Source organism: Carettochelys insculpta, chromosome 6 (assembly GCF_033958435.1).
Source record: "Carettochelys insculpta isolate YL-2023 chromosome 6, ASM3395843v1, whole genome shotgun sequence".
NCBI classification, from domain to species: domain Eukaryota; kingdom Metazoa; phylum Chordata; order Testudines; family Carettochelyidae; genus Carettochelys; species Carettochelys insculpta.
Genome location: NC_134142.1, coordinates 30,501,980 through 30,514,227, shown reverse-complemented (window position 1 = coordinate 30,514,227; position 12,248 = coordinate 30,501,980). Strand labels below are relative to the sequence as shown.

Sequence of the window (12,248 nt, the reverse complement as noted above, 5' to 3'; positions counted from 1 at the left end):
GGCGCATTTCTGTGCCACATGGGACTCCCCCAGGCACCTTATGCATAGACTGTGCCCATCGGACACTGGCATCGCCTCTCGGCAGGACTCACATTTTTTAAAGCCTGAAGAGGACATTGTTGGTGAGTCTTTGAGTTTTTTTTAAGTGGGTACTTAGCACCTTCTTTGTGCTGTTTTCCCCGTCCGATGGCCTGCCTCAGCAGGAGGGCTGATGGCCGTAGCTCCTGGCCTCCGGCGCTTGTTACTGGGACTGGCTGAAGCTGTCCCGCTCGTAGTTTGTTTGTTGTTGTTTGTTCTTTTTTTTTTTTTTTTTTTTTGGCAAAATAACAACCGGCTAACTCATAGTAGCCTAAGTATCTGAAAAACTTTGAAAGAAAAACAGATAAAGTCGTTGAATACGCTATTTGGCCTTAGCCTAGTCGGATTCCGTCTGCAGCCGACAGCGGTTAAGAGGAACTGGCGGGGACCGGATCGCGCACATGGCCAGGAGCGCGCAAGGGAGCGGCGCGCGCCGGCGCATGCGCGGTCCGGCAGAAACTGCTTGGAAGATCCGATCTGCGGCGCCGGGCAAGCCCGTCACCTATTGTGGAGCACCCACGGGGACACTCGAAGAAGAATGCGAAACTCCGAGGAAGCTTTCGGAACGAAGGCTGGGTGTAACCATAAGATTACCGCCTCCTTTGAGAATACTGTGCAGGGCGGCATTGCCATCACTGCTGCGAGCTCGCTCACCCTGCGGGCTCACCTAATCGCAAGAAGGAAGGTCGTTTTCATGGTAAGTAGTCGGAGGGGTACCGTGGCTAATGGTTCGAAGGGTGGTCCCGATAGCGTGTGGAGTACCAAGTCCAAACTCCATGACGGTGGTAGTGGTTTTCGAGGAGGGTACAGGCTTACCAGCCCCTGCAAGAACCTTGTAATGACAGGATGGGCAAATACGGTAGGCCCTTCCTCTTTGTGCCGAAAAGCTGATATAGCTGCAAGGTGGACCTTTAGCAAGGATAGAGAGAGCCAGTCTCATTTGAGGTCCAGCAGGTATTCTAGAATTACAGTTATAGGAACGTCAAGAGGAGCTGTTTGGCAGAGCACCAGGCGGTAAAGCGTTTCCATTTCTGTTCATAAGTCCTGCTGGTGGAGGTCCTTTGGCTACACTCTAGGACTTGTCTTACTCCCTCCGTACACATGCTCTCTAAGGTGCTGAGCCATGGATTAACCATGCATGTAGGCGGAGTCCCTAGGGGTGCAGGTGCACTATGGACCCCTGAGCCTGTGTGAGTAAGTCCGGCGCTACCGGTAGGGGGAGTGGTGGAGGATCCAACATGCGCAGAAGCAGGGGAAACCACTGTTGTCGGTCCCAAGTTGGAACTATGAGTATCATGCGAGCTCTCTCCCTTCTGGCTTTCTGCAGAACCTTGTGGATAAGTGTTGTGGGGGGAAACGCGTAGAGCAGAGGGCCCTTCCATGAGATCATGAAGGCATCCCCCAGGCACCCCCGCCCTACTCCTGCTCTGGAGCAGTACTGGGGGCACTTCTTGTTGCTCTGGGTGGGAAACAAATTGACTTGGGGAAACCCCCAGGTGCAAAATATGCATCGGAGCAGGCCGGAGCGGATCTGCCATTCGTGCATGAGTGCAAAGTGCCTGCTCAGTTGATCTGCCTTCACGTTGTGAGCGCCCAGCAAGTACGAGGCTTTCAACGTTATGTTGTTGGCAATGCACCAGTTCCACAATCGGACTGCTTCTGCACGTAGCGCACAGGACCATGCCCCTCCTTGTCGATTGATGTAGAACATGGAGGTATTGTCGGTATTGATCCCGACTACTTTGCCGGGCAGGTATTTTCAAAAATGTCTGCACGCATTGAACACTGCTCTGAGCTCCAGTATGTTTATGTGCAGTGTCTGTTCCGCGGGGGACCATAGCCCTTGCATCACCTTGCTGCCAATGTGCGCTCCCCATCCTATGTGGGAGGTGTCGGTTGTAAGAAAATGGAAATTTGTGGTTGGTGGAAGGGCACTCCCACTAGCAAGTTCTTGGGATCTGCCCACCACGCTAGTGACTTCTGTACCTCTGTCGTGAGCGATACTGCCCTGTGGACGGTACGGGCTGCCCGTCTGTAAACACTCGCCAGCCAATGCTGCAGGCTTCGCATGTGTAACCTGGCATTCTGTACCACAAACATAGTGGCCGCCATGTGTCCCAACAGTTGCAGGCATGTTAGGATCAGCACCACGGGGCTGTACATCATGACTTGCACCAAGGATTTGATGGTGCGGAAGCGGGCGTCGGGCAGGTATACTCTTGATGCGATAGAGTTTATGCGCGCCCCTATGAACTCTATATCTTGCGTGGGTTCGGTCTTTGACCTTGCAAGGTTGATAACTAGGCCCAGCGAAGTAAACGTGTTCGCGGTGACGTGTATCATGCGTAGGACCTCTGCCTTTGAGGCCCCTTTCAGTAGGCAGTTGTCCAGATATGGAAAAATAAACACCCTGCCTGCGCAGGTAAGCTGATACCACTGCCAGGGTTTTGGTAAAGACTCTGGGTGCCGAGGATAGGCCGAACAGAAGAATCCTGTATTGGAAGAGTTCCCCGCTGACCATGAAGCAGAGAAAGTGTCTGTGTGCCGCGTGGATTGTTATATCAAAGTAAGCGTCTGGTAAGTCAAGGGCTGCAAACCATTCTCCATCGTGCAGTGCCGTAACTATGGAGGCAACTGTAATCATCCGGAAGCGCTGCTTGTTCAAGTATTGGTTGAGGCCCCGTAGGTCCAAAATCGGCCTCCAGCCTCCTGTTTTCTTCTCTGTTAGGAAGTCGCGTGAGTAGAAACCTTTCCCTTGGAATTGTTCTGGCACTCTTTCTCCCGCCCCTATGAACATGAGGTGATCTACCTCCTGCTTCAGCTGCGCCTCGTGAGAGGGGTTCCTGAGAATAGGCCGGGTGGGAGGTTTCATCGGTGGGAGCGACTGGAAGGGGATCGTGTAACTCGTGGCTATAATTTCCAGCACCCATTTGTCTGTTGTGATCTTTTGCCATTGGGAGTGGAATGGTTTGAGGTGATGATGGAACATGAGGTGAGTGGCATTGAGCGATGGCGTTGATATCGCAGTCCTCGACATACCCGTCAAACCTGCTGCCTCTGGGCTTGCCCCGAGGTTGTACGACTTTGTTGAGAATGTCGCCTGGGGGCCCTGTACTGTTGCTGCTGTTGATGGCGCCCTTGGTCATAGCCTCGCTGATATTGTGCGCGTTGTGGTCGGTAAGCATAGCGCCTTTGCTGAGGATAGAATTCCTTTTTCCTGTATGGAGGAGCGTATATACCCAAGGTCTTAAGTGTGGCCCTCGAACCTTTGCTAGAATGGAGGACCGAGTCGGATGATTCTGCAAACAGCTTTTGCTTGTCGAAGGGAAGATCCACGATCTTTGCCTGTAGATCTCTGGTGATACCAGACGTCTGGAGCCAGGATTCCCTACGCATTACCACTGCTGCGGCTGTTGAGCGTGCCACTGTGTCCGCCATGTCCAGGGCAATCTGAACTCCCGTTTGCGAGGCCGCGTAGCCCTCCTGGACAATTGCCTTTAACACTGGCTTCTTGTCCTCCGGGAGGGAATCCAGGAGAGAAGTGAGTCTAGAGTAATTGTCAAAGTTATGGTTTGATAAATGTGCCGCGTAGTTTGCCATTCTCAATAATAAGGTAGAGGAGGAGTAGACCTTCCTGCTGAACAGCTCTAATTTCTTAGCATCTTTATCTGACCCCCCTGATTTGTACTGAGGCGTCTTCCACCTCTGCTGGGACAATTCGACCACCAAAGAATTGGGCAGTGGGTGGCTAAACAGGAATTCCATGCCCTTGGCTGGGACGAAGTATTTCTTATCTGCCCTTTTATTCGTAGACGGAATAGAGGCCAGAGTCTACCATATGTTAGTGGCTGGACTCCATAATGGCTTCGTCCAGTGGGATATCGATTTTAGATGAAGCCGGGGGTCTCAAATTTTTCAGGAGTTTATGATGCTTCTCCTGTACCTCTGCTATTTGAATATCCTGTGTGTATGCTACTCTTTTGAACAGCTCTTGGAATTGTTTAAGGGCAACCGGAGGGGAGACATCCCTGGGGACAATTGCCTTATCTGGGGAGGATGAGGAGGAACCGCTGGGATAACCCTCCCCCAAGTCCTCTGGCTCCCGAGTTCGCTGGTATGCTTGCTCCTTCGTGGGCTGTGAAGGAAAGTCTCGGGACTCTGGACCTAACTCTCTCTGGGACAGCTGCGTTCCTCTCCCAGAGCGAGAGTGGATGCGGAAGTATTGGCGAGGAGTGGGAGGTGATCTACCCCTGGATCTAGACCTCCAATGTCGGTGTTCAGTATGATGAGGATGGCCATAACAACATGGACAAGAGCCCGGTGATGGAGACCTGGACCACGATCGGAGAGTGTACCTGTGATGTCTAGGAGAGCAGGATCTCCGTGACAACACTGATAATGGTGAAGCTGGTTTGTGATAGTACTCATAGGGATCCATGCCCAAAAAGGGTGAAGGAAGCCTGAGCCAAGGCGAAGGTGGTTGGAGGAATGGAGAGGGAGGTCCTAAATAAGCCAGTGGAGTTGCTGCCCGGCGACGGTGCTGGGTGCCCCTGTGCTGTCAGCGCCATGATAGCCGGTGCCGCGTGACGCGGCGCTACCGATTCCGGTGCTTGCTGCGCCCTCCGTGCTGACTGCTGCAAAGTTGGAGGCCCGGCCCCGGCCACATGCGCAACCGCGCTGCCGCTTTCATCAGCCCGCAGCTGAGGGCTCTGTGTTCCGCTTGTCCTGCTTGCTGGAACCGCCGGCAAGGATCGAGCCGGAGAGAGTTTCTTTTTCTTTTGCACAGAGGGGGTCAAAGACGCCACCTTCCTTTTATGTGACCCAGAGGGCCCCTCTGTGTGAGGCTTCTCCAGCAGCTCAGGCTGGAGGGCCTTATCAAACAAGATTATTTTGAGCTTCATCTCTCTGTCCTTCCTGGCCCTGGCTGTAAGCTTAGCACAGTGCAAATGCTTCTGGGTAACATGGGACTCCCCCAGGCAACGAATGCACTCACTATGCCCATCAGAGGCCTGCATAGCCTCGCGGCATGACTCACACTTCTTAAACCCAGAGGAAGCCATCGCGGTGAGTGTTTACTGTTAATAGGGTACTTAGCCGCTAATCAGTGCATTCTACAACCCAAATAACATTCACGGCCTTCAGGGTAGCGGACAGCTTAACAGCCTTCTTCGTATGCCCCGCTCTCCTCCGTTCCTCTTCTCTCTACTATTTTGTATGCTCTTCTTTTTTGTTTTTTGTTTTTGTATAATAGTGAAAAGAATGAACTAACAAGTAAAACAACTATCTTATCTGTCTCAGGCTTTAGAGCCGGAGCGGATTCAGTCTGCAGCCATTGGCGGTTGAGAAGGAACTGGCGGGGACCGGATCGTGCACATGACCGAGGGCACGCAAGGGAGCGGCACGCATCGGCGCATGCGCGATCCAGTGGAAACTGCTAGAAGAATTCCGATCTGCGGCGCCGGGTGAGCCCGACACCTACTGTGGAGCACCCACGGGGACCACTTGAAGACCACCACCTAAACTGCAAGGCATACTTTTCCATGGTGTTGCAGACGTTGATGGATCAGAAAGGTCATTTCATCAACATCTACATGGGATGGTCAGGAAAGGAACATGACGTGTACATCCTTAGAACTTCAGGCGTATACAGAAAACTACTGGATGGGACCTTCTTCCTAGACCAGAAACATCGAGGCTCATGACCCTGCTTACCCTCAGCTTGCTTGGCTCATGTAGTCATACACAGGCAGCCTGGAGTGCACCCAGGAGCACTTAAAGTACAGGCTGAGCAAGTGCAGAATGGCAGTGGAGCGTGCCTTTGACCATTTAAAAGTCAGAGTCAAGTGCCTTTTGACCCACTTGGACCCTTCCCAAACTAATGTCCCCACCATGGTTGCAGCGTGCTGTATTTGTCAGAACATATGCGAATCAAAGGGGGATAATTTCATGCCAGCGTGGATTGGCAAGGGTAGTCAGGGAGGCTTTGAAAAATAGCTTGATGAATTAGCAGACAGACACATGATTATGCTGCATTCAACTACTGTGATACCACCGCCAACCACACCCCCACACAATGGTGTGCTTGACTTTTATGAAAGCACCTCCAAGTGCAGCCCACCACACGTGAACCAATAAATGACACTGTGGTTTTCACAAAAATATTCTTTTTATTTTTTTGGGGGGGGAGGGGGTTGGGGTTAATTGGAAGGAAAAAGAAGGGAACCCTGACATCATATGTAGTGGAATGTGAACCTTCTGCAGCATGGAGAGGTCCCGGGTGCGGTATGAGACTGTCCTTCCCTGCCCCCGCCCCAGTGTTGGGGGGACCCCGATGAGGGGGGTTCAAGCCATAGCAAGGTGAGGCGAGGCAACAGGGTGCGGCATCCACATAATGTGTCCTGCAGTGGGTGTCCCTCTGCAACTCCAATATGGAACACAGAATCTCGGTTTGCTCCCTGACAGCTGTCAGGAGATCTGCTGAGTCCTCTTTCCTGGAGTGGAGCACGCTTTGGAGACACTGCAGAGTGCTCTATCACCATTGCACTGTCTACTTTTGGTTATCAGTGATTCTGGACCTTTCCCTGTCAGCCTTCTCTAGCTGCTGAAGGGTAAGGTCCTGTTTAGATCTTTTTCTTCTCATTGTGGCAACCTTGTCTCTGCCATTGATGCTGTCTGCTGAAAAGAGTGAAGGTCAACATTTAGATTTAATTTTTAAATTTGAAACAAAGCACTTACTCATAGAATGAATGGGTCTCTGTTTGACAGTCACTGCAACTTTTGCTTTCCAAGGCCATTTTTGGCTTCTTAAGGATGACAACAAATCAACCTTTGCAGAACAGAAGCTATTTCTTATTCAGTCCATCTCACTGTGGACATGGTAAGATCTTGGTGGCTTATAAAATGTGGGGTTAGGGTGAAGTTTGAAACAAAGCCCTGTAAACTGTACATTTAAAGCAGGGAAAGCCCACACTGGACATGCTTTAAATGTACCATATGGTGGTGGGAGAGGTCCATCAGCCTCCTAAGAATAACTGAGTGAAAGAGAAAATATGATCATACTGTGTGAGTGCAGTCCTGAAAAATTTGCCGGAATGCTGTGTGGTGCCATGATACCAGATTACTTACTGGCTGCCTGGCGTGGCAAGGTGTGCTATCACGGACGCCACAAAAAGTCAGGCCTCCCCATAAACCTTGTGCGGAAAATAAAAGTACCTGGCTGGAGACCTTTATGGAGGTCTCCAAAAAGGATAAGCACACCATCCCTAGAAATATTAACAAGCTATTCTGAGGGGCATAGGTCCACCATGCCTGAGCTGCAACTCACATGTAGCAGTTTGAAAAAATACTCACCAGAAGAGTGCTCTGCACCATTGCTGGACCCCAGAGCTTCAGGTATCAATGGGGAGGGGAGGACTAGCTTGAGGTCAAGGTTGGTGAAGAGCTCTGGGCTGCCATGATCAGATTCATGGGGTGCCTGCTGATGACTGTTGGCGTCATCCTCTTCATCAGCCTCTGCTGCTTGCTTCCCCTCTCAGCTCCCACTGGAGTCCTGAGTACAGCCTCCTGAAGAGTCTCAGTTAAGATAGGGGACCATGGTTGAGCTCCTCCCAAAAATGTAGTCCAGCTGCTAGTAGTACTGACACATCTTGGGAGATGACCCAGATTGCCTGTTGGCTTCTTCGACTTTATGACAGTTCTACTGGAGAACCTTTACTTTTACACGGCATTTCTGAGCGTTCTGGGAGTAACCTTTTGCGACCACACCCCATGAAATTTTTCACTTGCTGACTCTCAGTATGCTCAGCACTGATTCCTTTCCCCAGATAGAAATGAGATCCAGGATCTCATTATGGCTCCATGCTGGAGCTCTCTTGTGACCTTGAGAACTCAGATCAGAAGAACCCTGAGTACTAATGATGGTAAGATGGCGAGATCCTGAAGTGTGCTATCCACATTGGTCAGAAAGAAAATACCTCTTAATTCAAATTCCATGGCTTCCCGTGCACCTGAAGAGCAGCGGAGGTGAAAGCACCGAGAACAGACACTTGTGGGGCACTGTGGGATACCTGTTGGACACCTCTGGAAACCAATAAAAATCAATTTAAAGAAACTTTTTCCACGCTGGCATTAATTCGACCTTTTAAATTCGAACTTGGAATTATGCCGCATCAGAAAGGCAATGCAAGAATGTCAACCTTATCACTCCTTAAAAATGTACCTAATGGTATGCGCAATAAAGACAGTCACATTGTAAAATTGAGCTAACTGTCTTAAAATCGACTTTATGCTGTAGTATAGACATAGCCTCAGCTAAGGCTGTTGAGCAGACTCAGTCTAACTGTGTAAGTGGTGTAAGTTTTGTTATGTGGTTTGAGCAATTACATTTCTAACCAGACATATAACCAATCACATGAGGTCAGGTTAACTCAAGAAAACCAGTACTTCTTGCAACTATGTACATATAGTTTTCTCTTTACCTTTAATGTTAACCCATGAATGACTTCTGTACATGTATATATTCGATTCTCTGTCACCTTCCACTGACTTTTTTCATTTTAGAATCCAATTCAAAATTGCCCACAGGTATTCAGAACTCTCCATGGATTTCTGCCACATGCCTGCGTGTCAATATTATTTCTAAAATGAATTCATACTGCAAAAGTAACATGTATATTCACCTATTCCCCCGTCTACTCCACTAGTCCTGCTCCTTCTGTTTTGGCTCCCTCTTCTGATGGTATTTTACAGAAGGGAAGCAGTGGAAAAGGTTAATTTATCATCATCTGCACCTTCCTTCAAGCCCAGTAATTTCATTATATTTCACCTTTATATTCCTTTTCAACAAATTACTTTGATGGGGGGGAAAAAAGATGCACTTACTGCTTGCTTTTCAGCTGCCATTACTGCTGCTGCAGCAGCTACAGTTTGCCTCCCCAGTCCTGTAGTGTTAGTGCAATCAGGAGGTGCTACTGCTTTGACACCAGGTAAGTAGACGGGTGGAGCAGCTTTAGGAGCTGTCCTGGAGTGGAACAGTGAATGGTTACATGGGTAAGAAAAGGAACGTGAGGGATGCTGACTCGGCACCCTTTGTTTCCAGCCCACTTTGAACTGGCTGTGAATAGGAGTAGCAGGAGGATGGTAAGGAGGTGGAGGAGGTGGCAGTGGTGGATGGAAGGCCACAAAAGAGTCAAGTTCTGTAAACATGGTTTCTGCAGTAGGAGTGCTGTTAACACGACATCGTCCAGACTGTCTCATAGTTAAGAGTGGGCTTTCATCCCCAAACCGCTCATCAGGGAAGAACTTGTGAGGATTCTGCAAATGAAAACAGCAAAATAGAAGAGATTTTTAAAAGTTGTGTCTTTTTGGAGCAGATTTCCTATAAAACTAAGCAAAGATTGTGACTTGTAATCTAGGCTTTGTAAAATGATAAGTTAGTCTCACCGTTTAAAATACTACACTATTAAACTTGTAAAAGATGACAAGGAGCTGATCACGAAAGAGCAGTGCATTGCCATAAGGGAGACAAGTCAGAGGTGAGATTCTTCTATCAGCTGGTCAAATTACTCCCTGGGTTTCAGATATCCAAAGGTATTATTTGCAGTCCAGCAGCAACAGAGGCCCTAATCAAAATTGCTCCCTTTCTCTTCCTACCAATCCCAGTATTTGCTACACAGGCACACTGTACAGTTCTTTGGGGGCAAGAATTTATTATCTAAATATTTAGTTTTTCCTCCTTCTTTGGGAATCATTCTTGAGCCAATTTGTTTTTAAGTGTTTAGAGTTACATAGATGAACAATTTTCTGCCTCCAAGTTGTTCAAAAATTGCTCATTTTCACTACTTTCATGAACGCTCTCAAAATCAAAGTGTAATTTCTGCTTCTGTCTAGAGGGAAGCTTGTCAAACAGAAAACAAACCAATACTAAATTACAAATAGCAAATAATAAATGTTCACAGACTCCTCTTATTCATGCTTGAATGCGTGTCCCCAGAAGAATATAAGTATTGCAAAAGTATACCTATTCTCCTATGTTTGTGCATAGCAAAAAGTACAAACATTACTGAACCAATAAACACCTCAGAATTCAAATAAGAACCACAAGCTCAAAAATATTATTTTTGCAACATTTTATATCAGTTCACCTGGAAGAAAAGATTAAACTCTTTTCTAGCAAGTGTTTTTGTTTTTAAAGTGGCAGAAATGTAAGAATTTTCTTGTGGAATCAATTTAAAAATCTACTGGAGTTCCCCAGAGGGGTGTGTTTTACAACCACCATACTACATTATTACAAAGACCTTCTCACCATCCCATCTGCTTTGAATCTGTGTAATTATCTGCCCTTCCCCCAATGAGACTTGTTAAAGGTCAGAGAGAGTCTGAATAGTGCTTTGCATTGTGACAATGACAACAGTTTCTCAGATTTTGAGAAGACCAGTAATCAGGCACTGGACATTCTTACTCTACATTATGGCATCTTTTCAAAAAAGCAGCATTAACATCCTCTCTGCGTCTCCTCCACTTCTTTCAACCAATGTCACTGTTGGCTGATGCTAAAAAATAAGCTTTATTTATTTGCTTAGCGTAATAAAAATACAGTACTTCTCTCTGGTAAAAATTCTTAACTTCCAAGATCATTCTAATGTATAAAGACCGCCCTTTTCCAAACATCTTTTTTTTTTTTTAAACTCTTCCAGCAAGCAGATCATTACTGCAGTTTTTTTTTTTTTTTGTGTACACCTACACCACGCTTGTTTTTGGTGCACTCCTAGTCAAACATTCAGTTTTCAAAAGATTTATATCAAATCATCCTGGAGGAGGAATTAAACTTACCCAGACAGTTTTCCATACCTGCAAAAGCTCAGCAGCAGCATCAGAAAGTCCAAACTCTCGCAATACACGAATCTGAATCTCATAACTGACTGTGGCTCCTTCTCCACAATTAAGAGCATATGCTCTTTGTACCTGCTCAGTATGACGGAGCTCCTGGAGCCGTTTGACCATCTCTTTAACAACAAGGAGATGGGGAACTTGAAGGGGTGAGAGAGAGACAATAAAAAGTTACAAGTTAATGTATTTCTTAAACTATTAATGAGACTATGCAATTCGTTGCCATGATTAACTTTAGATTTTCATTCAAAATAAATATTTGGATGACTATGTTGGCTTAAGAAAAGTGGCACTCAGCTAAGAATCCAATGAATTAAGTATTTTTGCTTAATGCCTTAGAGCAGGGCTCAGCAACCACCCAGTACACGTGCCAAGAGTGGCACGCAAACTCATTTTCACTGGTATGTGAAGAAGCTCAGCCCTGCCCCTCCTGCACCATGCAGCCATGAGCTTGCTCAAAGGCATTCTGCCCATGGATTAACGCAAGACTAGCTAATGCTACCAACCACTACAACAGTAAATCACCGCATCTTAATTTATGTATTAATGAAGATGTTGTAAGTAGGACTATTAGTGACTTTAAAAATTTCCACACTCCACCTCAAAAAGGTTGCTAACCCCTGCCTTAGAGCATGTTTGTGGGATAAAATGTAAAGGTACACGTGTGTCAAGTGTGTGCGCCATTTTTCTGACCTACTAAAGTGAATCACAAATACACTTCTTTGTAAACCTTTTACAAGAGGTAGGAATTTTACAACTTGGAGGACAGGATATTTTAAAATCTCAATTGCACATTCCCTCTGGATTACTACATGCCAACAATATGTTGATATTCTTGGCACAAATTTAGGTTTTTGATGGAATTCTGGGATCACAAGGCCGTAATACCAGTAATAACTATAGAAAATACATTTTAAAGAAATTACATGTTCTAAGCCAACATAAGCCTGTGAAAATTACGGTTCTATGCAGCTGCCTTAAAATCATTAAAAATCTTTCTAAAAGGAAATCATATGCAATTTTGGGCATTTGGTTTTCCTACTGAACAACTATCATGGTAACACTTTGTTGCTGTCTAGTTACGGGTGATTATTTCTTTGTGGATTTTCTGTCTCTAGTAACAGAAGCATGAGAAAAGTTAAAATTCAAGGTTCCATAAACGTGGTGTTGGCATCATGCACATCACCAGTTATCCAACGACAAGATATTACTTTGTGTTATTAAAAGGGCCCACAAAGTTTAAATGGATTAGACAGTAAGAACAATGTATGTGGGGTATTTGC

The 12,248-nt window shown here is 46.9% G+C and overlaps 1 protein-coding gene across 14 annotated transcripts in view; it reads right to left on the bottom strand.

Annotated features, from left to right (window-relative positions):
* Window positions 1-12,248, bottom strand: part of BTBD7 (BTB domain containing 7) — a 103,809-nt gene that overhangs the window by 15,056 nt on the left and 76,505 nt on the right. For all 14 annotated transcript variants that reach the window (XM_074996588.1, XM_074996584.1, XM_074996586.1 and 11 more), the window contains 2 exons: window positions 10,927-11,105; window positions 8,959-9,390 (listed from right to left, as the gene is read on the bottom strand). In XM_074996588.1, the coding sequence (XP_074852689.1) occupies window positions 8,959-9,390; window positions 10,927-11,105 (611 nt within the window). The remainder of the gene's footprint in view (window positions 1-8,958; window positions 9,391-10,926; window positions 11,106-12,248) is intronic.